Below are 25,596 nucleotides of genomic sequence, written 5' to 3'. Positions count from 1 at the left end.
AGCCGACGGTGGCCTGTCCCCCAAAACATGCAGCAGCAGTAAGCGGGCAGCTCGCTCGCACCATGAGAGTCCGAAAGCCCTTATGAGCAAGGCTTTGAATTCTGTGTATTTGCCGTCTGCTGGGGGCAATTGTATGAACTCCTCAACCTGGGCGGCTGTCTCTTGGTTGAGGGAGCTCACCACGTGGTAGTAACGTGTGGCATCCGAGGTTATCTGCGGAATGTGGAATTGGGCTTCTGCCTGCTGGAACCATAGGTGAAGTCGCAGCGTCCAGAAGCTTGGCAGTTTTAACAAAACTGCATGAACAGATGCGGTGTCATTCTTCTTCGGTCCAAATATTGTTTGGACCGTCGGGGTCACCAATTGTAGCAGTGTGCTACATGCAGCGCTGCAATAATGACACGGAGTCGGTGAGCTGCAGTTACAAAAGAGGTTTATTCACACTTCGCGGTCTCGCTTTAATGCCATCCTGATCCCGCCCTCCCCGTGTGGGAATGCTGTAGGGGGCACATATTCACAGTCCCGTCCCGTGCGTAGGCGTTTCCCCTTGCTGGTGAAGCAGGCTTGGCGCCCTGTTTGGGACCTGCCTCAATGCAGGTGCGTGCCACTTTGTGAGCCAGTTTGAGTGCGCTGGGAAGTGGGTCGCCACAGTATTGAGTACAGGAGCTGGAGTGTTGAAGTTGTATAAGACATTAATGAGGTGTAATTTGGAGTATTTTCTGTAGATTTAGTCACCTCCCTACAGGAGAGATGTAAATAAGGTTGTAAGAGTACAGAGAAAATTTATAAAGTTATTTCCAGCACTGGAGGACCTGAGTTATGAGGAAAGATTGAATAGGTTAGAATTTTATTCACTAAAAGAAGAAGATTGAGGGGAGGTTGGATAGAGGTATACAAAATTATGCGTGGTTTAGAAAGGGTAAATGCAAACAAGCTTTTTCCACTGAGGTTGGGTGAGATTTAAACTTAGAAGTCATGGGTTAAGGGTGAAAGGTGAAATGTTTAAGGGATATGTGAGGGGAAACTTCATTTAAAGGGCAGTGTGGGTGTAGAATGGGCTGCCAGTGCAAATATTGGATGCAGTTTCAATTTCAACATTTATGCAAAGTTTGGATAGGTACATGGATGGTAGGAATATGGAGGGCTATTGTCCGGGTGCAGGTGGATGGGACTAGACATTTTAAATGGTTCAGCGTGGTCTAGAAGAGCTATAGGGCCTTCTCCTGTGCTGTAGTTTTCTATGACTACATTATTACAGTAATTAGCACTTGAGTTCCTGGCCTGACACAGATTACAGAGATATAAGAGAGGGTGTAGATCCTGGAATCTGGAACAACAAAAGTCATACTACTGGAGGAATTGAGTGAGTTGAGTGACATCTGTGCGGCAAGTGTAATTGTCAATTGAATAATCATTGAGGAGTGTCACTTGTTAGCAGTGTTAGTCTTTCCAGAGTGTTAAATTAGGCAGATGGGATGTTTAGCTGGATTCCTTTATCTTGTTTGGCTGAGATTTGATCGAGTTGTGACATTGTTTGAAGTTGCTTTCACTGAGTGGCATGCATTTGATTTTACACTACATTTTCATAAATTGTCCTTCAGTACCAATTGTTCGTGGCCAGAGAGCACTGGATGGATGCACCGAGCAATGAGATAGCAGTATGTGGCAGTAAATGATTCTACTTACAACAATTGCCTACAGGAGTTTAAAAAACAAATGAAATGCAGGTAGCCAGAGTTTGTGAATTTTCAGTAATATTGGCTTTTTTGGGGGCATCATATTTGCCAAATGATGATACTGTTGAGTGAGATTCTCTTGCTCTGAGTTTTGGCTATGAAATCACATGTTCAAACCCACCTATCAGCCTGCAGAGCAGCAAGGAACGTAAGCAGTAGCAGTGAGATCACTGTGATGTTCACCGTAGAGGTTGTCAGTGGATTCCCTTAATGGAGAACACCAGTGTGTGACTTTGTTTAACATAAGGAGGTTTATGCATGGCCAGCCCTTTACAGTCCTTGACATGTTGTGGTCAGGGTCCAGTGGCATGGAATGCAAGATAACGGCAGCTTTCCTCTGCCTTCACTGCTATTGAGATGTGTCATCATCTTCCGCCAGCTCCACTGTTGAGGTCTTGGTTGGATAGCTCTTTGTATGGAACCTCCCATGAGCTTACCATCACTGGTGTTCCAAACAGGAAGTAAGCACTAATCTTCAGATGGCATCACTCTCTGGATGTCAGGAATTCACCAGCCTCTTCACCATGACAAAGTGATGATCCTTGGAGAAGGATAAGACAGTACTAGCTGAAGTCTGGAGTTTCTTCTCTGGTTTTCTGGGAAGACTCCTGGAATTCTGACCTAAGCAATGGACTTAAGTAGCATAGCCTTAAAGAGGGTGAATGTCAGCGTTTGGCGGGCAGTCTTTGACGAGAGGGAGCACCTGACAGTATATATAGCAGCTTCTTTGTCCATGCCATGATATTACTAAACCCCTTGCCACCACTTAAGTCTCATCATGTATGAAGCACCAGTAGCGTTATAATATTTGCTTTTTAACTTGTAAATACAATTATTATTTGTTAATTTATTTATGATAATATTACTTTGTGTTGTGTTGTGTGTATATTGACCAGAGGAAAATTGTTTTATTTGGTGACATGCATGTGAATGGTTGAATAAATTTGAATATAAGCTTGATAGAGATAGGAGGGGTGCAGCAATGTGAGCTGGCTGAGGAACTGTGAAGGAAAGAAAGAAAGTAGAAAAGCAAGGATGCTGAAGGAGAGATGAAACAAAAAGGGGTGCAGTACTGATGGAGGTTAAGAAAATGGTAAACTAGTTTATTGTCACAGTTACTGAGGTATAGTGAAAAACTTGACTTGTATACCGTTTGTACAAATCCGTTTCATTACGTCAGTGCATTGAGGTAGTACAAAGGTAAAACAATAACAAAATGCAGAATAAAGTGTTACAGATACAGAAAGTGCCATACAGGTAGACAGTATGGTGCAAGTTCATCACGATGTAGATCGTGAGGTCAAGATTCAATCTTATCATACACAGGAACCCTTTAACAGTCTTATAACAGCAGGATAAAAGTTGTCTTTGAACCTGGTGACATGTGCTTTCAGACTTTTGTATCGTATCGATACAAGATATTAAGAGGAACAGGTAGAGTGGACAGCCAGCACCTCTTCCCCAGGGCATCACTGCTCAATTCAAGAGGACATGGCTTTAAGGTAAGGGGAGGAAAGTTCAAGGAGGAGATTAGAGGAAGGTTTTTTACTCGCAAGAGTGGTTGGTGCATGGAATGCACTGCCTGAGTCAGTGGTGGAGGCAGATACACTAGTGAAACTTAAAGAGACTACTAGACAGGTATGTGGAGGAATTTAAGGTGGAGGGTTATATCGGAGGCAGGGTTTAAGGGTCGGCACAACATTGTGGGCCGAATGGCCTGTACTGTGCTGTATTGTTCTTTGTTTTGCCTCATGGAAGAGGGCAGAAGGGAGAAAGTATGAGGTAGGTGGGATCTTTGATCATGCTGCTGCTTTACTGAGGAGCATTGAGTAGGGCTGAGAGTGGGGCATTGTTGGGCTTAGTGGGGTTACTGACAATGAGAGCAGAAGAGGGTTTGGACAAGATTATGTGTGGTTGGACCAGATTATGTGTGGCTGTAGATTATGTGAGTCAGTGCAGAGGAGGGCTTGGATTGTCTTGGTCCATGGCAAGGTGGTCCTTGCTGTCAAGTTCAGGCAATTGCTGGCATGCAGTGGGCACACCATGTTAGAATGACAGCTTTCAGTCCTCAGAAATGCAGTAGAACCAAGTCATTCTGGATTCAGTGGAACAGCCTAAGAAGAAACATGGCCTGGAGCACCATGGGAATCCTGAGCTTTCTTATGATAAATGTCTTTGTTTCCCTTGACATAGTGACATTGATATATTATAATTTAAGATGTCCATTCAAAGTGGACTTGATCTGTATAAAGCCTCTGGCATCATGAGTGATGATCTGATGCTGATTTAGTCTAGCAGCTGTTACTCAAAGACAAGGATTGTTTAAGGTTCACATAATTGTTATTGAATTTGACGATTAGAATGAAAATCATGTTTATTATCTCTAAGATATGTTGTGAAGATTGTTGATTTGTGGCAGCAGTACGGTGCAATATATGAAAGATTGCTTTTTTGTTTATGCGGTAACATCAATACATATGTGGCATAGGCTGAAGCAATGCTTGAAATAGTTCTAAATGCAGATTTCTTTGTAACGAATACATTGGTCAACAGTCAAGTTAAAATTTGGGAGGTCTGGCAATATAACATTTTATTTAAATAATTCTATGAAAAATGATTAATTGTATTTTAACTGATGTTATAAATCCTAATTAATGAAATCTTATTTATTGAATGTTTCTGCTCTTTTGTAGTAGAATCCAGCATTTCAATGTCTCACTTTAATTTCAAAATTTCCTTTCAGACACTCTGCTGATTGACTATCAGTTTACCTTCAGTCTCTCTCAAGAGGATGATCGTTACTACACAGCCATTAACTTTGTAGCCACCCCTGAGGAAGTAAGTATATCCTAAGTATACCCAGTGATTGACTTGAGTAAGACCTAAATCTAGTGCACTGTTTTGTTTGGAAATGATTTTCAGACTGTTTGGCCTATTTCTTGCTGAAAAATTCACAGGGTGCATAATCACATTGAGCACTAATAGCTACATGTTTGATTGTTGAGGTGAGAGATCCTGTGGGGTTGAAGAAATGTGCATGCAATCATTGGACTAGTAAAGGAAATAGAAAATGAAGACCATTAATTTAAGGATCAACTTTATTCGTCATATATATTTACATACATTATATATTTGCTGTGATGGCATGACATGTAACAAAATTCACTATTCAACAATTATAAACAAAGAATTATATCAAAATAAGTTAGAGGTTAAAATATAAATATGGAGTAAAATGTGCATATATACAGAAAAACAACGTGTTTGCCTGTAAACAGCAATAAAATAAGGTGGTTTAAAGTGTTTACAGTGCAGTGACTGAGGTAACAGATACAAGGGCAGGGGATCTTGTTAGTCTACTCTCTCACTGTGTGACAACTGTGTGACACCTCTCTGTCCTTTTATTAGGGAGAGAGAGAGCCTGTGGTATGTCAAATTGTCTGGTGAACGTTTTTGTTGTACTGCAGATAGTAGTCTTTTTTGGGGGCTTTGCTATTGCCTGCTTGTTGGGTTGAAGGTGCTGATGTTTTTTCGCTGAAATAAATGGGTGGAGGGCTCTGCTGCTGCTTGTGCATGGTAGGGGGCGAGTAGGGGGCTGTAGAGTTCTAATGTTCTTACTGTTACTCATTCTTTGGGGAATTCTTCTGTTTCCATGTTGCCTGCAAAGAACAAAAATTTAAGGTTGTATACATTCTCTGATATTAATGCAATATTGAACTAGGATTATTTGGCTATTGCTTCAAATATTATGGCTGTCCTCAATTAAACTATATTGAATCTTCATAACTTTGACATTTTGAATTATGATCTTTTGTGATGTCAGTTCAAGTTTATGATCTTTTTGTTGTGTTTTCTCTTCTTGCAATTTTAGAACTACTTATTTTCCCAGAAATAACCCTCCAATATAAAGATATAGCCCATATTTTGCTGTTGTGGGCCTACAGTCATTCACTATTTCCCTCATACCCCTGTCCCAGACTAATTTTGTGTTAAAGCTAGATGGAGAAGGTCTGTTTTGCTTATCTGAAGTGTTGTGGAACTCAGCAATAGAAACAAAGCATTACTTGAGACATCCCTGTGCCAAACCTACCCCAGCCTGCTTTAAGAATGGAGGGGTATGGGCATTGTGTCGGCAGAATGAATTCATTTAATTTGGCATTAAATTAGTTTGGCACACAACATCTTGGGCATTAGTGCCTGTTTCTGGACTCCTCTATTCTGTGTTCTAAGTGACAAGACCAGGATACTTCCTAAAGTCAACCTAAGCTGCTGAAGTAAAATAGAAAATGCTGGAGCTACTCGGCAGCTTAGACAGAATGTGTGAAGAGAGAAACTATCCAGGGTTCAAAGCCTCATTGATGCACCATTTCAGTTCATTCTTAGAGTTATAAGGATGTACAGCATTCCTGATTTCCCACCCATAATTTGTTCTTAATTCCTTTGTTTTTGTGTGAGGATTTGACTATTATCGCTGGAGCAACAAATAAGGCAAGAGTTCCTGGTGGCCACCCATTCCAATTCAATTTCCCGTTCTCATTCCAATATGTAGCTCTACGGCCTCCTCTACTACTCCACTGATACCAAACTCAGGTTGGACGAGCAGCACCTCCTATTCTGTTTCTATAGCCTCCGACCTGATAACATGAACATTTATTTCTCTTAACTTCTGGTAATTTCTCACCCCTCCCCCTTCTTTCTTTTTCCATTCTCTATTCTGGCACCTCTCTTATCCCTTTTTTCCTCACCTACCCATCACCTCCCTCTGGTGGCATCCTCCTTCCCTTTCTTTCATGGTCCACTGTCTCCTCTCCCATCAGATTCCTTCTTCTTCAGCCTTTTCCTTCTTCTCTTTTACCTTCCAGCTTCTTACTTCATCCCCCCCATCTCACCCACCCACGTTTCCATTCATCTTGCTTTACCTGTCACCAGCCAGCTTATGCTCCTTCTGCTCCTCCCCCTCCCCCCTCACCATATTCTGGCTTCTTCACCCTTCTTTTGCAGTCCTCAATAGGGATTGCCATCAATAGGGACGGGAGAAGTAATGGAGGATTAGAGAGTTGCAAATATTGTCCCCTTGTTCAAGAAAGGGAGCAGAGATAACCCGGAAAATCATAGACCAGTGAGTCTGACTTCAGTGGTGGGTGAGTTATTGGAGATGACCCTGAGAGGCAGGATTTATGAGCATTTGGAGAGACATAATCTGAATAGGGATAGGTATGGGTTTCTCAAAGGCAGGTGTTGCCTTACTAGCCTGATTGAATTCTTTGAGGAAGTAACAAAACACTTTGAAGGTGGAGCAATAGATATAATGTATATGGATTTCAGTGAGGCATTTGATAAGGTTCCAAGGAGACCTTGCTTTGTGGATCCACAGAAGGCAAAGGGTGGTTGTAGATGGTTCGTATTCTGCATGGAAGTCGGTGACCAGCGATGTTCCAAAGGGATCTGTTGTGGGATCCCTCCTCTTTGTGATTTTTTTATATACGGCCTGGTTGAAGAAGCAAAAGGATGGGATAGTAAGTTCGCTGATGACGCAGAGCTTGGGGGTATTGTGGATGGTTTGGAGGGCTGTCAGAGGTTACAACGGGACATCGATAGGATGCAGAATTGGGCTGAGAAGTGGCAGATGGACCTCAACCCAGATAAGTGTGAAGTGGTTCATTCTGGTAGGGTTTTGAAAATGGAACACTATATTAATGGTAAGACTCTTGGCAGGATCTGAGAAATCTTGGGGTTTGTGTTCATAGGACTCCATAGGACACAAAGCTCCTGCACAGGTTGACTCTGTGGTTAAGAAGGCATGTAATGCATTGGCCTTCATCAGCTGTGGGATTGGGTTCAAGGGCCATGAGGTAATATTACAACTATATAAAACCGTCATAAGACCCCACTTTTAATACTGTATTCAGTTCTTGTCACCTCACTATAGGAAGGATGTGGACACTATAGAGAGAATGCAGAGGAAATTTACAGGGATGTTGCCTGGATCGGAGGATGTGCTGTATGAGAATAGGTTGAGTGTACTTGGCCTCTTCTTCTTAGGGCTTTGGAGGCTGAGCGGTGACCTGATAGAGGTGTATAAGATGATGAGGAGCATTGATCGTGTGGATAGCCAGAGACATTTTCCCCAAGGCTGAAATGGCTAACACGAGGAGGCATATTTGTAAGGTGCTTGGAAATAGGTACTGAGGGGATATCAGGGTTAAGTCTTTCACACAGAGTGGTGGGTTTGTGGAATCCACTGCTGGCAGTGGTGGTGGAAGTCGATATAATAGGGTCTTTTAAGAGCTTCTTAGATAGTTACAAGGAGTTTAGTAAAATAAAGGGCCATGCACTAGGGAAATTCTAGTGAGTTTCTAGAGTAGGTTACATGGTCAGTACAACATTGTGGACTGAAGGGCCTGTAATGTGCTGTAGATTTCTATGTTCCTGATGAAAAGTCTCAGCCTTAAATGTCGACTGTTTATTCCTCTCCGTCGATGCTGTTTGACCTGCTGTGTTCCTCCACCGTTTTACTTGTGTTGCTATTAGCCCTGGATTATTATTTTCTTTCCTGATGTACGTTTTTCATCTCTACAAGTGGTGTTCTAAATCTCTCCATTTTTAAGGCTGATTTGAGAGGAATCTTAAACAAGCTAACCTTATTTCAAGCAAAGCAGCAGAAGAATATGCATTCTATATATGGAAAAGTTGGGGAAGGGGAAAATATTAAGAAGAAAATTTCTGATCTTGCTGGCTGTACAGTGATAGCAGATCAGAGATAATGTTGAATGAGTAGTGGATTTTGCTTAGCTTTAGTTCTTCAGTTTTTAAAGTTGAATAGCTTGATTTATATCCATGGAGATGATCATTCCACCAGTTTATATTTGAGGGTGAAGAAAATCTGTAAACTTGAGCCATGTCCCAGAGCTTTGTCCCAGTCCATTCATGAAAATTAAAGTAGTTATCAACCAATAATTTATGCACTCATTGAGATTGCTTAAATTTTAAAATATTTCACCCAATCTCTACTGCAACCAAATGATTTCACACAGAATTTATAGTGTTATACCTACTTAATTATAATTATGGGATTTTCAAAGCCAGGTTAAGTCGAAGGTAGGTTAATAGATGAAAAGAGCCAAGTGAGATGCACTGTCCCTGACTTGGCACACAGTAAAAGAGTGGAGAAGGAATGCATTCGCACTCTTATTCCAATGAATTTCCACTCGTGACTGGACTATTTGAGCAGCAGACTGGCAGTGTAGAGTGAGACATATGCTGCCAGTTTTCTTGTCAGTAAAGTTTAGAACTACATATTTGAATAGCTCACAAATCCTGAGCTTTTTGGCATTACCAGTAATATCCACATCGGTGCATTGCCATCTCAAAAATTCATTGCTTTTGTTTACCAGTGACTCTACGTTTATCTAACTCTTAGTACTTTGTTTCTTCTGTTTGTCCTTTCATAGTTATCTGTATGTAGTTCCCACCCACATTCCCAAAGGTGTACAGTTTAGGGTTAGTGGGCATGCTATTTTGGCACTGGATGCATGGTGATACTTGCAGGTTGTCACCAGCACATCTTCAGATTGTGGGAGTCATTGACGTAAAAGATGCATTTCGGTGTACATGTAACACGTAATCTTATTTTCGTTCATGAAGTGGATATTTCTGGAGAAGGTCCATCTCAGGTGAGAATGAGTCAGCTTCTTGATTTGATTATTTTGTGGAGATTGACCATGGGTGAGAATTTCAGGATTTTGTTTTTGGGAAAACAACAGAGAACCATATCATGATACTGTAAAATTGTGAGCAAGTTCATGCACTTATGAATGTTGGCAGAGGTGATTGGTCCCTTTTGTTCAAGTTGTCTTTTGTTTCGTACAACTTCAGAGCTTTTTTGCATTTTTCCACAAGTCCAGATCTTTCTCTATGTGTCCTTGTTTTCTGAGGAATTAAAATTGGATGTTACCAGTGCAATCATCGGGCAAGACATAATCACAAAATTGAACTGCAGAATTCGCTTAGACCCAAGATGATTTATAGACCGCAGTGATTTCAGACCTGGGTTGAAAGAATAGATCTGTAGCAACCTCAGCCATCTTATATTGTAGTAATAAAGCTAATCTTTATCTTTATATTTGTAGAAATGTGATTTATTTTGCAATTGTCTTTTGTAGCAAAACCGCGACCTGGATATGTTTATCAACGCATCAAAAAATTTCAACCTGAACATAACGTGGTCAAGTAGCTTCATGGGTAAGTTTGATGGTAATGGCAACTATATTAATAAAATAAGGTTTTGTTGTCTTTTTGTTTCAATATTTGCTGAAGCTGAAAACGAATATAATGGACACGTTTATATCATTCTTTGGCTACTGCTTGATGAATAGAATGAGGAAAAAGATAATCTTTCCAGCATTAACTACCAAGTGGTGGGACAATATTTTCTGCTTGGGAATTAGCAGTAAGATCAGATGGCTTTACCATCTTGGAAGGAGTGTTTCATTATATGACTTATTAACTTTGATTTCATGACTTATGAAATTAAACTAATTCTGTAGTTTTGCCATAGCTGTGGGTGAAGCACATTCATTTGATTGACTCCAGGGCTTAAATGGTTGTATGAGGACAATTTGCTGAATCAAATGTATTTTCACTGACTTACTGTAGATGAAGTGAAATTTGCTGTTTTGCAGCCCCAGAACATCGCAAAGGCATAAAATTACTATAAATTATAGAAATAAATAACTCGTGCTTAAATAAAATAACAAGATAGTGTTAATGGGCCGTTCAGAAATCCGATAGTGGAGAGGAAGATGTTGTTTCTGAAAATAAATTGGTTTCTGTTTCTAGAGTATAGATGCTTGAGCAATCTGAGCTTGAGAAGTAGCTTCATTTATTAGAAACAAAGAAACAATGTTTTCTTGTTGAAGGGAATTGATAATTATAAAATTAATATGTAGGTATTTCAGATTGAAACAGAGAAATGTAGATTATTTGCAGCGCAATAGGGAAATAAAAGATTGGTTTGAGGGGGATACCGAACTGTTAGTTTAAACTGTGATTGTTTTTTTGAATATAAGACTTATTGCTATTTATCACAGGAATTGCAGGGCTATAAATTCGGTTGAGGTATTTAGAAATGATCTGGAATTATAGGGGAATTGGCTAGGGGAAGTCATTGGCAAAATTTGAATCTTAAGAAATGGGGAAAAAAGTGGCAAGAAGGTGTGAATTGCTTGTTTTTGTTTGATAATTTGCAGCATGTCCTATACCTCTGATAACAGCAATCAGGATTTAAGAGTGCATTGGAGAATGGAAGGGTAAATTGAAGTGGAATAGGACTGAAGGGAAGGGTGGTAATGTAAAATTAAATTATTTTGTATACTCAATCAGAAATCCAAAGAACAGGCTTTGATTTTAAAATTTGTAGTGACCCATATACATGGTTATTAATGAGCTTGAATTATTTCCAATTGTAGCTACAGAAAATCAAGTGAAGGAACAGTGATGAGGATGAATTTCTTTAAAGAGTAGTAAATCAAGGGATGTGTATAGTGTTGACATTTTGCTCCAGAAATGACAAAAGCTTTGTGTTTTTATTTTGCTTTCATTTTTCTCATTTTTCTTGAAGTCTCATGCATGAATACTTAATGACTGAGTTTTTTTTAAGTTCACCTTTGCTGTTTCTTACCTTTTCATATGAATTATAACTTGTTTTAAATGGTTATTTAGACTTGAATTCTTTTTGCTCTATATCAGCAGGCACACCACCAGGAGAAGAAATACCGATTGTTTCAAAGACTAACATCAAGGAATACAAAGATAGTTTCTCCAATGAGAAGTTTGACTTCCGCAACAACCCGAATATAACGTTCTTCGTGTATGTAAACAACTTCACCTGGCCAATTAAGATACAGGTTAGCCTTGTGTTAATTAAAACGAATGCTAAAAAATTTAGTTATAGCCTTTGAATATAGAAGTTATTAAAACCTGTCATCTTTACTGGATCAGTCGCCTAGGGGCGACTTGAGTAGCAGCAGAACTCTCAGTGGATGTGATTAAATATCTTTGTTTCAGCCTGATACAGCTAAAAAGCACAACTGCTTCCAAGGTCAGTACAGTCAACAAAGATGTCTTAATGCATTTAAATGAAGTATTGCTCCTTAAAACTGACAGAAACAATGGTGACTCGGGACAGATTTGTCCTTTGTAGGATTCCATGCAGGAAATGTGGCTGCAGGTCGGGGATACAAGTGTGTTTAGGGAAATGGGATTTTAAATGCCCAATACCAACTATCTTGCTGGCAAACGTACAGTCTCTGTTGAATAAAATCGCTGATCGCAGGGCTAAGGTGCTGAATCAGAGGCGCATTAGGATCACATGTGTCCTTTGTTTCACGGAATCCTGGTTAACCCCTCCCATACTGGATGCAACAGTTCAGATCAATGGGTCTACTATACACCATCAAGATAGATCTATAGAATCTCTCAAAGGCAGAGGTGGAGGAGTATGCCTCATGATCAACTCCTCTTGGTGCACAAATATATCAGTACTGTCCTAATTCTGCTCACCAGACCTAGAATATTTAGCAGTTAAGTGTCCTTTTTACCTACCACGTGAGATTTCCGGGATCATTGTGGAAGTAGTATACATTCCACCTCGGGCCAATGTTAATGATGATCTGAGCAATGGGATCAACATACAAGAAACAGCACATCCTAATGCCTTCACCATCGTTTTAACCAGGGCAATCTGAAAAAAATTACTAAGCAATTACCATCAACAGATCACTTGCAATACTGGAGGGAACAACACACTGGACCAGTGTTACACCACCATCAAGAATGCCTACTGTGCTATTCCACACCCTCACTTTGGGAAGTCTGATCACCTAGCTGTACTCTACTCCCTGAGTAGAGGCAGAGACTGAAGACTGCAGCACCAGGACAAAGAAGGTTTGGACAAGGGGAGCACAGGAGTGCCTACAGGACTGCTTTCAATCGATGGACTGGACTGTATTCAGGGATTCATCTTCGAACCTGGATGAGTATGCTGCAGTTGTTACTGACTTCATTAAAACCTGTGTGGATAAGTGTGTGCCTACAAAGACTTGTTGAACATTCCCAAACCAAAAGCCGTGGATGAACCAGGAGGCACATTGTCTGCTAAAGGCTAGCTTTGTGGCATTCAAGTCTGGTGACCCAGGTCTGTACCAGAAAACCATGTATGACTTGCAGAGGGCTATTTCAAGGCCAAAGAGACAATTTCGAACAAAGTTGGAGGCGACATCAGACGTACAACAACTGTGGCAGGGTTTACAAGACACTACTTCCTATAAACCGAAGCCCAATATCATGAATGGCAGCGATGCTTCACTACCAGATGAACTCAATGCCTTCTATGCCCACTTTGAAAGGGAGAATATAACTACAGTTGTGAAGATCCCTGCTGCACCTGATGACCCTGTGATCTTTTTCTCAGAGGCTGATGTTAGGGTGTCTTTAAAGAGAGTGAACCCTTGCAAGGCAGAAAGTCACAACGGAATACCGGGTAAGGCTTTGAAAACCTGTGCCAACCAACTGGCAGGAGTACTGAAGGACATTTTCAACCTCTCACAACTATGGGTGGAAGTTTCCACTTGCTTCAAAAAGGCAACAATTATACCAGTGCCTAAGAAGAGGCCTCATTGCCTAGTAGCACTCATATCTATAGTGATGAAATATTTTGAGAGGTTGGTCATGACTGGACTGAATTCTTGCCTCAGCAAGGACCCAGATCCATTGCAGTTTTTCCTTTCGCTACATTAGATCAACAGCAGATGCAATCTCATTGGCTCTTCACACGGCCTTAGACCTTCTGGATAATACAAACGCTTAAGTCCGGATGCAGTTCATCAACTATAGCATTTAATACCATCATTTCCACAATCCTGATTGAGAAGTTGCAGAACCTGGGCCTCTGTATCTCCTTCTGCAATTGGATCCTCTACTTCCTAACTGGAAGACCACAATATGCAGATTGGTGATAACATCTCCTTCTCGCTGACGATCAACACTGGTGCAGCACAGGGGTGTGTGCTCAGCCCACTGCTGTACTCTCTCTGTACCCATAACTGTGTGACTAGGCATAGCTCAAATACCATCTATAGATTTGCTGATAATGTAACCATTGTTGGTAGAGAGAGCATACAAGAGTGAGATATGCTAACTGGGAGAGTGGTGTTGCAGCCACAACCTGGCACTCGGTGTCAGTAAGATGAATGAACTGATTGTGGACTTCAGGAAGGGTAAGACGAAGGAACACACACCAATCCTCATAAAGGGATCAGAAGTTAAGAGAGTGAGCAGTTTCAAGTTCCTGGGTGTCAGGATCTGTGAGGACCTAACCAAAGGCAAGACGGTGACTATTCTTCATTGGGAGTTTGAAGAGATTTGGTATGTCAACAAATGTACTCAAAAACTTGTATAGATGTACTGCGGAGAGCATTCTGACAGGCTGCATCACTCTCTGGTATGGGGCGGTGTGCTATTGCATAGGACAGAAAGAAGCTGCAGAGGGTTGTAAATTTAGTCGGCTGTATCTTGGGTACTAGTCTACAAAGTACCCAGGACATCTTCAAGGAGCAGAAAGGCAGCGTCCATTACTAAGGACTTCCAGCACACTGGACATGCCCTTTTCTCACTATTACCATCAGGTAGGAGGTACAGAACCCTGAAGGCACACACTTAGCGATTCAGGAACAGTTTCTTCCCCTTTGCCATCCAATTCCTAAATGGGCATTGAACCCTAGAACACTACCTCACTTTTTTAATATATATTATTTAAGTTTTTTTTGCACAATTTTTAATCTATTCAATATACACATACTGTATTTGATTTACTTATTATTATTATTTTCCTTCTGTATTATGTATTGCAAACATTAACGTTAACAAATTTTACGACACATGCTGGTGGTGATAAACCTGATTCTGATTCTGAAATTCCTGTTTCCTCAGCCTGAGGATTACATTATCAGAGTGGAATCATGTATTGATAGTTAGAGAAAACTTAGCATTATGTCAGCATTGGATAAGTAACTGGGACTGCTGAACTGTGCATATGTAAGAAACATTAAGGTTTTGAATTTTTGAATTAAAGTTGGCTTTAAATTTTGGAAAATTGAATACATTACATTTTAAGAAGCCATTATTAACAGTGTTGAATAGCTACTGAAGTCTAAACTTTCCCTGTTGTATCCTAATAGCTGTTTTTCCGTGCAGATAACATCAACATGTAAGCTGCACCACAGGGCATTTTCCATTTATCATCTTCCATTGCCTTACTAATTTGACGTCAGTTTCAGATCACTAACTGGTTAAATTGTGGCTAATTACCTTACCAGACAAAGCAGTCCACAAATTTCATTAAAATGGGCTTTATGAAGTCAGTGTTGTTAAAACGTAGATTGGGGAAAATAGATTTTAAGGTAAGAAGGTTGATAAAGAATGGCAATTTTTCTTCATTCTAAAGAAGGATATGTGGCTCTAAGTAAGTTTCAAAGTAGAGGCTTTTTCGAGCAGTGCATAAAATGGATGGCTCTGGCAGTGTGGCTGCTGTGTGGTTGCGGTGATGATTTTGAGTAGTTAGTGCTGATGCTTTGACTTGAGATGATACAGCAAGGAGCCTGCCACCATTAAGGTAAGATCTTTCACTTTCCTCTGAATTCTTGGTGGTTGAGAGATGGCAGTTGAGTGCTTCTATAGGATATGCGAGATGAAGGGACATTTGCAGCATCTCTGGTGTTAGTGTCTGTGACTGACTGCAGCAAGCAGCTGGAGCTGCAATTGGACTCACTCAGGAGCTTTTCTAAGCTCAGGTACAGGCAGCTGGATGACCTCTAGAGGTGGAGCAGGTAGAGAGTCCGTGCAAGATTCCCTAGTGGCCATTCCCCTCAGTAACAAGCATCAGGTTTTGGCGACTGTTGAGCAGGATGGCCTTTCAAAGGAGCTCAGCAGCAGCTAGGTCTGTGGCATGTTGACCAACTCTGATGCACAGCAAGGGAAGCTAGAGGCAAGGAGAGCAGCAGTGATAGAAGATTTGGTAGTCTGTGAGGTGGCAGGAGATTTGGTGACCTCAGTCAAGGCTTCAGGTTAGTTCATTGCCTTGTGGGTGCTCGGAGCATGCATGCTTCCGAATAGTCACAGAACATTTTCAAAGAGACGAGTAAGCTAGAGGTTATTATGTACATTACTACCAATGAAATTGGTAGAAAGAGGAAAGAGAAACTTAGTCCTCGAAAGTACGATGTGAGTAGACGGTGTGGTGAAGAATCCATTTGTTATCCTGGTCTCTTTTCGTCAGCATATTGAGTACAAAAGTAGGGTTGTCATGCTACAACTGTACAGGTGTCCCCCCCGTTTTTCGAACATTTGCTTTACGTCAACTCACTGTTACGAAAGACCTACATTAGTTACCTGTTTTCGCTAACAGAAGGTGTTTTCACTGTTATGAAAAAAGGCAGCGCGCGCCGAACAGCCAAGCTTCTCCCCTGGAACTGCATTCTAGCCGGCATTGCTGAGTTCTAAGGTATTGGAAAAGCCTAAAGGAGCTTGTAAGGGTGTTACACTTAGCGTAAAACTAGACATAATTAAGTGTTTCGATTGTGGTGAATGAAGTAAGGACATTGTCCGTGTGTTGAACCATTCACATTATTTATGCGCAGAGAGAAGGAATCTTGAAAGCTGCCAATGTTACTGTTGGTTCTGCTCATAGCAAAGTGGTCTCTCTTAGTCAGCATCCAATAATGGATAAAATGGGAAGTCTATTGCTTGAATGGATTGATGGGTGTACAGAGCGTGGTGTTCCATTAAATTATACTTAAGGAGAAATCAGTTAGTCTTTTTAATGTTGTTGCTCGTCCTTCAGAGTCGAAGATGACCACAACTTCTGTCAGGTGGAGGGTTTGTGACTTTGGGTCTGGAGGTGACTGGTGAGGCCAATCTGGGCCCTGATAGCTCACCCACATGTGCATCACATGAGGGTAGGTGCTGCAGTGGAAGTGGAGGTAGTTCGAGCCTTGCGCGCGGCGCGTTTCCTCTGAGCCTCTGCGGTGCGTCTGATTTCTGCTGCATACGTCCCTTTAGTGGTCCTGCTCCACCAGGTTGGGCGGTCCAGAGCAAGCAATTCCCAGCTACTGGGATTGATGTTGAGGTCTTTGAGGGACACTTTGAGGCAGTCTTTGAAACGTTTCTTCTGCCCTCCAACTGAACATTTGCCCTGGCTCAGCACTTCATACAGCAGCTGTTTTGGTAGTCGACTGTCAGACATCCTGATGACATGGCCAGCCCATCTGGCTTGGGCTTTCTGCAGGAGGGTGTAGACGCTGTGGGTGCTAGCCCGCTCCAGGACCTCCATGTCTGGGTCTTTGTCCTGCCATTGTACGTGGAGAAGTCTGCAGAGGCAGCTCAAGTGGAAGTGGTTGAGCTGTTTAGTGTGTCTGCTGTAGATAGTCCAGGTCTCGCCGGCAGAGAGGAGGGTGGTGAGAACCACTGCTCGGTAGACCTTCAGCTTGGTGGTAAGGCTGAGTCCTCTCCGCTCCCATACATTCTCACGGAGTCTCCCAAAGGCGGCACTGGCTTTGGCAATTCTGTTGCTGATCTCTGCATCTATGTTCACCGCTCATGATAGAGTACTGCCCAGATAAGTAAAACTGTCGACTGCCAGTAGGTTTTGCCCCTTTACTGTGATGTGTGGTTCCTGGTAGGGCTTTCCAGGTGCAGGCTGGTACATAACTTTGGTCTTTTTGGTGCTGATTGTAAGTCCAAAGTTGTCACAGGCTTGTGAGAAGCAGTCCATTTCTCGCTGCATCTTCTGCTCTGTGCTGGCGTTGAGGGTGCAATCATCAGCGAATAAGAGGTCGCTGACGACAGTCTCCTTTACCTTTGTAACAGCCTGTAGATGCCGGAGGTTGAACAGCCCACCACCAGTCCTGTATCTGACATGTATACCATCCTGATAATAGTGAAAGGCATCATTCAGCATAGCAGAGAAGACCATGCTAAAGAGTGTAGGGGGCGAGATCGCATCCTTGCTTCACACTGTTCATCACTGGGAAGGCTTCTGACTCGTCACCATCATCCAAAACTTTCACCATCATGCCATTGTGGAACTGCCGAACAATCGTGATGAACCTGCTAGGGCAGGCAAACTTCTCCATTACCTTCCATAAGCCATCTCTGCTAACCGTATCAAATGCCTTGGTCAGATCGATGAAGGTTATAAAGAGGTCGCTGTGCTGCTCTTGACATTTTTCCTGGAGTTGGCGTGCAGCAAATATCATGTTGACAGTTCCATGCTCTGCACGGAAGCCACACTGGCTTCCTGGGAGGAGACCTTGCTCAAGGTGTTGGAGAAGGTGATTAAGCAGGTCTTGAGCCAAAATCTTCCCAGCTATGGACAGGAGGGAGATGCCTTGGTGATTGTCACAAGATTAGCGGTTACCTTTCCTCTTGTAGATGTGGACTATGCTGGCATCTTTCAACTGTTGTGGGACCTTTCCTTCGTTCCACATGGACTGGAAGAGCTCAGTCAGCTTCTGCATCATGAATGGGCTTCCTGCTTTGTAGACTTCAGCAGGGATTGCAGCTGATCCTGGTGCTTTGCTACAAGAAAGTTGCCTGATGGTTTTTCTGACTTCTTCTTCTGTGGGGAGGTTGTCAAGGTCCAGGTTGATCTCCACCTGAGGTAGGCGAGCAATGGCCTCATCATTGATTTCGGCAGGGCGGTTGAGGACCTGGTTGAAGTGTTCAGCCCATCTCTCCAAAATCTGCTTTTTCTCTGTCAGCAACCAAGTCCCATCTGCACTGAGAAGGGGGGAGGAGCCAGAGGACTGAGGTCCATACATAGCCTTCAAAGCATCGTAGAAACGCTTGGTGTAGTGACTGCGTAGCCCTGGATCTCATCGGCCTTATTGCTGAACCAGACATCCTACATCTCATGGAGTTTCTTCTGCACTTTCCGTCTTGCACTGGCGTAGGCATCTATCTTTGCTTGTGATGTGGGATCGTTCTGGTGCGCTCTGAACAGTTGGTGTTTCTCTGACAACAGTGCCTGTATCTCCTCGTTGTTCTCATCGAACCAGTCTTGATGTCTACGGATTGCTGGTCCGAGGTGTTCGAGAGCGGTAGGGTAGACTGCTTCTCTGAAAGCTGTCCACTGCTCTTCATTGCTGGTGAGGTCATTCTGGGGTGTGTCAAGCAGCCTGCTATCTAGATCTTCACGAAATTCTTCTGCAACTACGCTGCTCTTCAGCTTGGAGACATTGAGCCTCTTTGCAGTCTTCTGACCTTGGGGTCTTCTCACAGGCAGGATGCGAAGTTTAAACTTGGACACTATGAGTCAATGATCTGTTCAGCAGTCGGCACCACACGTGGCCTTTATCACTCTCACGTCTTGCCAGTCCCTCTTTCCGTTGATGACATAGTCGATCAGATGCCAGTGTCTAGAGCGTGGATGCATCCAAGATGTCTTGTTACGGGTAGGGAGGCGGAATAGTGTGTTAGTGATGACAAGGTCACGCGTAGCGCATGTCTTGAGGAGCAGCAGGCCATTGCTGTTACACTTGCCAATACCACGTCTTCCAAGAATCCCTTCCCAGGTCTGGTAATCTGTCCCCACTCTGGTGTTAAAGTCCCTGAGGACAATAAGCTTCTCTGACTGTGGGACTGCTGCTAAGAGGGCGTCAAGTTCTTCATAAGAACTTATCTTTGATGTCATCTGGGTTGGTCATTGTTGGGGCATATGTTGGGGCATAAGTGGGAGCCGAAGTGTCAACAGGTGATCGTTGATGCCCTCTGGAAGCTTGGCAAGTTTACGAGCGAGGTGGGATCGGATGGCAAATCCAATGCCAGCCTCTCGTCGTTCAGTGCTGCTGCGACCGCTCCAGAAGAAGGTGTACCCACCACCACGTTCTGTAAGCTGGTCCTTGTCTGCTGGGTGTGTTTCGTTGCGTGCTGCAATGTCCACATTATAACGGGCTAGTTCTTTGGCGACCAGTGCTGTTCTTCTTTCTGGTCTGACAGCCTTGGTGATGTCAAGCAGAGTTTGCATGTTCCACGTGCTAAGATTGAGCACCTTCACTTTCGTCTTCTTTGTAGTTCGACTGCTGAGTGGGATCCCCACCAGCCGTGGTGTGCTGGCTATGGTAAGATGAAGCAGACTATGTTTGAGGCACATTTTCTAGCTCCTTCCTCCATGGAGACGAGCAGAGCGATTCCTAAAGAGGACTGCTCAGACACCCAGGGGGCTGCCGAACTCCACTGTTGCTTCATTCCAGCGGAGAACGACCCAATGCCCTGGGCCACCTGTGTGCAGGTTTGTGACGACAGCTTCCGGTGTATCCACACCTGCTGCTTCGCCACTTGCCCATCGTCAAAGGACTTGAAGTTTTTTAGCAGAATGGGTTTGGAGTTGTGACTTGCGCTTGACTTGGATTAAAGTGAGGGAGAGTTGCACAAATCGTCAGCCTCGCTCTCTCGTCCCGACTTATCTGTATCCAGTTGCAAGATGGAGTCAAGACGGCCGGAGATAAGTCGGGATGCAGTGGATGGCCAGCAGTGTCCTACGTGTCTCACTGTGTCCTGATTGCGCTCCACAACGCTTTGCTGGGTCCGCCTTTCTACTCGCTGGACTGCCAAGTGGTGGTCTCCTCCGTGTAGTCCGCCGAATTGAGTCTTCGCATGCGTAGGTAGACAAGCCCTAACCCACCGAGGGTTTGAGGCCCATCGGCTACCCTCACCAAGTTTTGCTGGCCATTCGAAGCCGTTGCCTGGGGTGTGGCCACTGTTGCATGCAAACAGCTACGAGAAACCACTGGTGAGAGCTGAGAGTCAGGTGAGGACCAATGTGGACGAAGTACTCCGAAGAGTACGACGTGTTCTCCGTCAGAGGTACTACCTCTTCCTGACACCCCATCACCCCGTCTTTTTAATAAGCTGAAATAGAAAGCACTGGACGATGGTGATGAAAGAGTTGCGAAAATGGAATTTAAAGGCAGTCATGGGTGGTTTGATTGGTTTCTGATGCGAGGGCAGCTTCATAGATTAATGTTTACTGGAAAGAGTGCTTCGGCTGATACTGAAGCTGCCGAAAAGTTCCCAGAAGGACTGAAGAAAATAATTACAGAAGGTGGTTATTCATATAAGCTAGTGTTTAACTGTGATGAAACTGCAATATATTGGAAAAAATTGCCAAGCAAGACATTTATTTTGATAGAAGAAAAGCAGGCTAATGGGCACAAGGCATTGAAGGACAGGTTTACCCTAATGCCTATTATTAATGCCACTGGTGATGCTGTCCTTAAGCCTCTACTACTATACCATTCGGAAAATCGGAGGGCACTTAAAGGCGTTGATAAGAAAACACTTCCCGTTGTGTTCCGTTCACATTCAAGAGGTTGGAATACCCAAGTGCTTTTTTCTGAGTACGAGTGGATACGTTAGTTCTTTTGTTGAAAAATACTGTAGAGAAAATAACCTTGATAATAACTGTCTTGTGATTGTCGATAATCGTGCAGCTCATCCACCTGGCATTACTGAGTATGGTGGTAACATTCGTGTTGTGTTCTTACCGCGGAATATAACATTGTTGCTGCAGCCGTGTGACCAAGGCCTAATAGTCACAATTAAGGCTTATTATACGCAAAATGTGATGCGTTTTATTGTAAGTACCATTGACAGAGAGGAACTCCGAAGCATCTTTATGAGAGATCTGGAAAGAGTACAATATTAAACTGGCAATCGCCAACATTGGAGTTGCTCTCGATAGACTAACAGTCTCGATGAGAAATGGCACTTGGAGGAAACTATGTCCTGAAGCAGTGAACAATTTTAAAGGCTTCGAACCATCAACAATAAATATGGCAATAGTGAGTTTGGCTAAGGAGTCTGGGTTTGTGGAAGTTGATGAAGATGACATTAAAGAAGTTTTGGCATCCCATGACCAAGAACTGACAAATGAAGAACTGATGCAATTGCAAAGGAAAGGATAACAATCAAAACTGAACGCAGTAGCGAACGGCCCGAAAGTGAAGTCCTCCAGGAACTGAATGTGAAGCAATTGCGTGAGATTTTCGTTGCGATTGACAACGCTGTAATGATTGCAGAAAAGTATGACTTTAATTTCGAAAGGGTATGTAGGTTTAGGGCATCTTTGCAGGATGGTTTGAGTGCTTACAAAGAAGTGTACGATAGAAAATTCACGAGGCTAAGCAGTCAAGCATACTGTCGTTTTTCAAGTCTTCCACATCAGCCACAGCAGAATACGAAACTCGACCTTCGACATCAAGGCAGGCAGACATAGAAGAAGGTGACTTGCCTGCCCTGATGGAAACAGACGACGATGAGATGACACCCCAGTGTCCCACCACCCCAACTTCTGACGACTCAGCCTAACACACCATCATCAGTGTGCTCACTGTCTTCCCGATTCCAGTAAGTAAAACTACACTGTGCATACATTATTTCTTCTTTATATAGGCTGTATATTTTATGTGTTATTTAGTATGATTTCTTCTTTAGTTTCATTTGGCAGCTTCATAGTTTAAAGGTTACTGGAGAGTGCTTCGGCCGAGAGTGCTGCCGAGTGCGCTTGCGCCAAATATTTCTGCCAAGAGCGCATGCGTGAGATTTTTGTTCCGTTGGACAGTACTGTACTGCAATGATTGCAGAAAAGTATTTCTGCTTTATATAGGCTGTGTATTTATCATAACATTCCTGCTTTTACTATATGTTACTGTTATTTTAGGTTTTATGTGTTAGTTGGCATGATTTGGTAGGTTATTTTTTGGATGTGCGAACGCTCACAATTTTTTCCCATATAAATAAATGGTAATTGCGTCTTCACTTTACGACATTCCGGCTTACGAATCATTTCATAGGAACACTCTACCTTCATCTAGTGGGGGAAACCTGTGTAGGATGTTGGTAAGAACATACTTGGAGTATTTCATGCAGTTCTGGTCATGTAGAGCAGCATAGTAACATAATTTGCATAATGCTTTACAGTGCCAACTGTAAGACTGGGGTTCAATTCACATTGTCAGAAGGAATTCGTGCATTCTTCCTCCAGGTGCTCTGGTTTCCTCCCATGTTCCAAAGACATACGTTTAGAGTTAGTGAGTTGTTGGCATACTATTTTGGTGCCAGAAGCATGCTGACACTTGCTCAGCACAACTTACACTGATTTCAGTTGATGCAAATGATGCATTCACTGTATGTTTCAATATAAATGTAACAAATAAAACTAATCTCTCAATATTCAATCAGTTTTTCAAATTCTTTCCAGTCTTTTAAATCAAGTTCAAGTTTATTGTCTTTCAGTTGTATACATGTATACAGCCAAAACAATGTCCTTCCAGGCTCAGGTGCGTAACACAGTTCGTATAATTCACACACAATACATAAAGTAATATTACCCTAAATAATCAACAATCAATGAAATATGCTGCAGAAAATTGACATTTAGCTTAAGGTACTTTTACGACACAAATTAAAAGTAAACGGTATAATGTTACTGGTGCCTTATGCGTGATGAGACCTGAATGGTGACAGGGTATTCAATAGTCTCATGGCTTTGGGGATGAAGCTGTTTCTCAACCTAACGGTCCTTGTACTAATCCTATGGTACATCCTGCTTGTTGGAAGGGGTCAAAGTGATCATAAATAAATAAAACCAGTAAATGTTAGAAAGTCTTAGTGGTAAGATATCTGCGAAGAGGGAAAAAGTTACACTTGCAGGTTGTTGATCTCTCATTAGAGTAAGTTAAGAAATCAATCATAGAAACAGAGAAAACCTTCACAATACAGGCCCTTCAGCCCACAAAGCTGTGCCGAACCTGTCCCGACCTTAGAACTATCTAGGCTTTACCCATAGCCCTCTTATTTTTCTAAGCTCCATGTAGCCATCCAGAAGTCTCTTAAAAGACCCTATCGTTTCTGCCTCTGCTGCCGCCGCCACGCAGTCACCACTCTCTGCGTAAAAAAAAACTTAGCCCTGACATCTTCTCTGTACCTACTCCCAAGCACCTTAAAACTATGTCCTCTCGTGCTAGCCATTTCAGCCCAGTTTTGCATGCTATCAGTGTCCCATTGTAACCTCTGACAGCGCTCCACACTATCCACACCACCCCGAACCTTTGGGTCATCAGCAAATTTACTAACCCAACCCTTCACTTCCTCATCCAGGTCATTTATAAAAATCACAAAGAATAGGGGTCTCAGAACAGATCTCTGAGGCACGCCACTGGTCACCGGCCTCCATGCAGAATATGACCCGTCTTCAAACATTCTTTGCCTTCTGTGGGCAAGCCAGTTCTGGATCCACAAAGCAATGTGCCCTTGGATCCCATGCCTCCTTACTTTTTCAATAAGCCTTGCATGGGGTACCTTATCAAAAGCCTTGCTGAAATCCATATACACTACATCTACGGCTCTACCCTCATCAATGTGCTTAGTCACATCCTCAAAAAATTCAATCAGGCTGGTAAAGCACAACCTGCCTTTGACAAAGCCATGCTGACTCTTCCTAATCCTATCACGCCTCTACAAATGTTCATAAATCAGGATCTTCCCCCATCAACTACCAACCACTGAAGTAAGACTCACTGGTCTATAATTTCCTGGGCTATCCTTACTTCCTTCCTTGAATAAGGGTACCACATCTGCAACCCTCCAGTCCTCCGGAGCCTCTCCCATCCTCATTGATGATGCAAAGATCTTTGCTAGAGGCTCAGCAATCTCCTTCCTCGCCTTCCACAGTAGCCTGGGGTGCATCTTGTCCAGTTCCGGTGACTTGTCCAACTTGATACTTTCCAAAAGCCCCAGCACATCCTCTTCCTTAATACCTACATGCTCAAGCTTTTCAGTCCACTGCAAGTTATCCCTACAGTTGCCAAGATCCTTTTCTGTTGTGAATACTAAAGCAAAGTATTCATTAAGTACCTCTGATATTTCCTCCGGTTCCATACGTACTTTTCCACTGTCACACTTGATTGGTCCTATTCTCTCACGTCTTATCCTCTTGCTCTTCACATACTTTTAACTTGAAGAAAATGAATAATTTTATTGAGATAGAAGATTCTGAAGGGGTTTGGCAAAGTAAATGTTGAGATTTTTTTCCCTGGGAAAATTAAGGTCAAGGGGATATTGTTTAGAATAAGTGGGAGTTTCTTCTTTCAGGATTTCAAATCTTTGGGATTTTGTACCCCATAGAGATGACATTGAATGACTGAATATTGCAATATATGTCAATCCTGTAATATATTTTTGGTCTTAAGGATAGTCAGAGGCTGTGAGGAATAGACAGGAAAGTGGAACAGAGGGGAAATCAGTTCTCTGATTTTCTTGAATGGGTGTTACAGACTCCAGGGCCAGCTGTCCTGCTCCTTAACCAATACAAATGGGACTTCTTCAAAGAACTCTATTACATTGGTCATGCCTGTTTTTATTTTTCGCAAAAGGAACTTTGTGTGATTAAATTGAATTCTGAGTGTTCAGCTTTCTGGTGTATATACTTTTTTGCTTTTCCCCTCCTTCCTTGCTATTTTCCAGTTTAACAAGACCTCCTAAACATAGGAGACCATGAAACATTAAAACAACATATTAACTGTTATGTTTTATAACTTCAAAACATTAAACTAATTCAAAGGAAGACATGGGAGACCTAAATGTGAGTCTAACTTCGTATTTGCTTCAAGTGAGGCATGTGATTACAAATGCAATTTGTGTGTGTGTGTAAAACCTTTAATGCATTCTAACAAGAATGCTTAATCAAACAATATATACATATATGCAAGATTACTCAAACCTTACTGAAATATTACATATACAATGC

The 25,596-nt window shown here is 42.4% G+C and overlaps 1 protein-coding gene across 5 annotated transcripts in view; it reads left to right on the top strand.

Annotated features, from left to right (window-relative positions):
* The window catches only part of atrn (attractin), a 398,356-nt gene that overhangs the window by 241,027 nt on the left and 131,733 nt on the right, over positions 1-25,596 (top strand). For all 5 annotated transcript variants that reach the window (XM_059965719.1, XM_059965723.1, XM_059965720.1 and 2 more), the window contains exons 22-24: positions 4,480-4,574; positions 9,899-9,977; positions 11,484-11,641. In XM_059965719.1, the coding sequence (XP_059821702.1) occupies positions 4,480-4,574; positions 9,899-9,977; positions 11,484-11,641 (332 nt within the window). The remainder of the gene's footprint in view (positions 1-4,479; positions 4,575-9,898; positions 9,978-11,483; positions 11,642-25,596) is intronic.

This window comes from Hypanus sabinus, chromosome 3, assembly GCF_030144855.1.
Source record: "Hypanus sabinus isolate sHypSab1 chromosome 3, sHypSab1.hap1, whole genome shotgun sequence".
In the NCBI taxonomy this organism is placed as follows: domain Eukaryota; kingdom Metazoa; phylum Chordata; class Chondrichthyes; order Myliobatiformes; family Dasyatidae; genus Hypanus; species Hypanus sabinus.
Note: the sequence above shows the minus strand (reverse complement) of the source record. Positions and strands in the feature narration are given on the sequence as shown.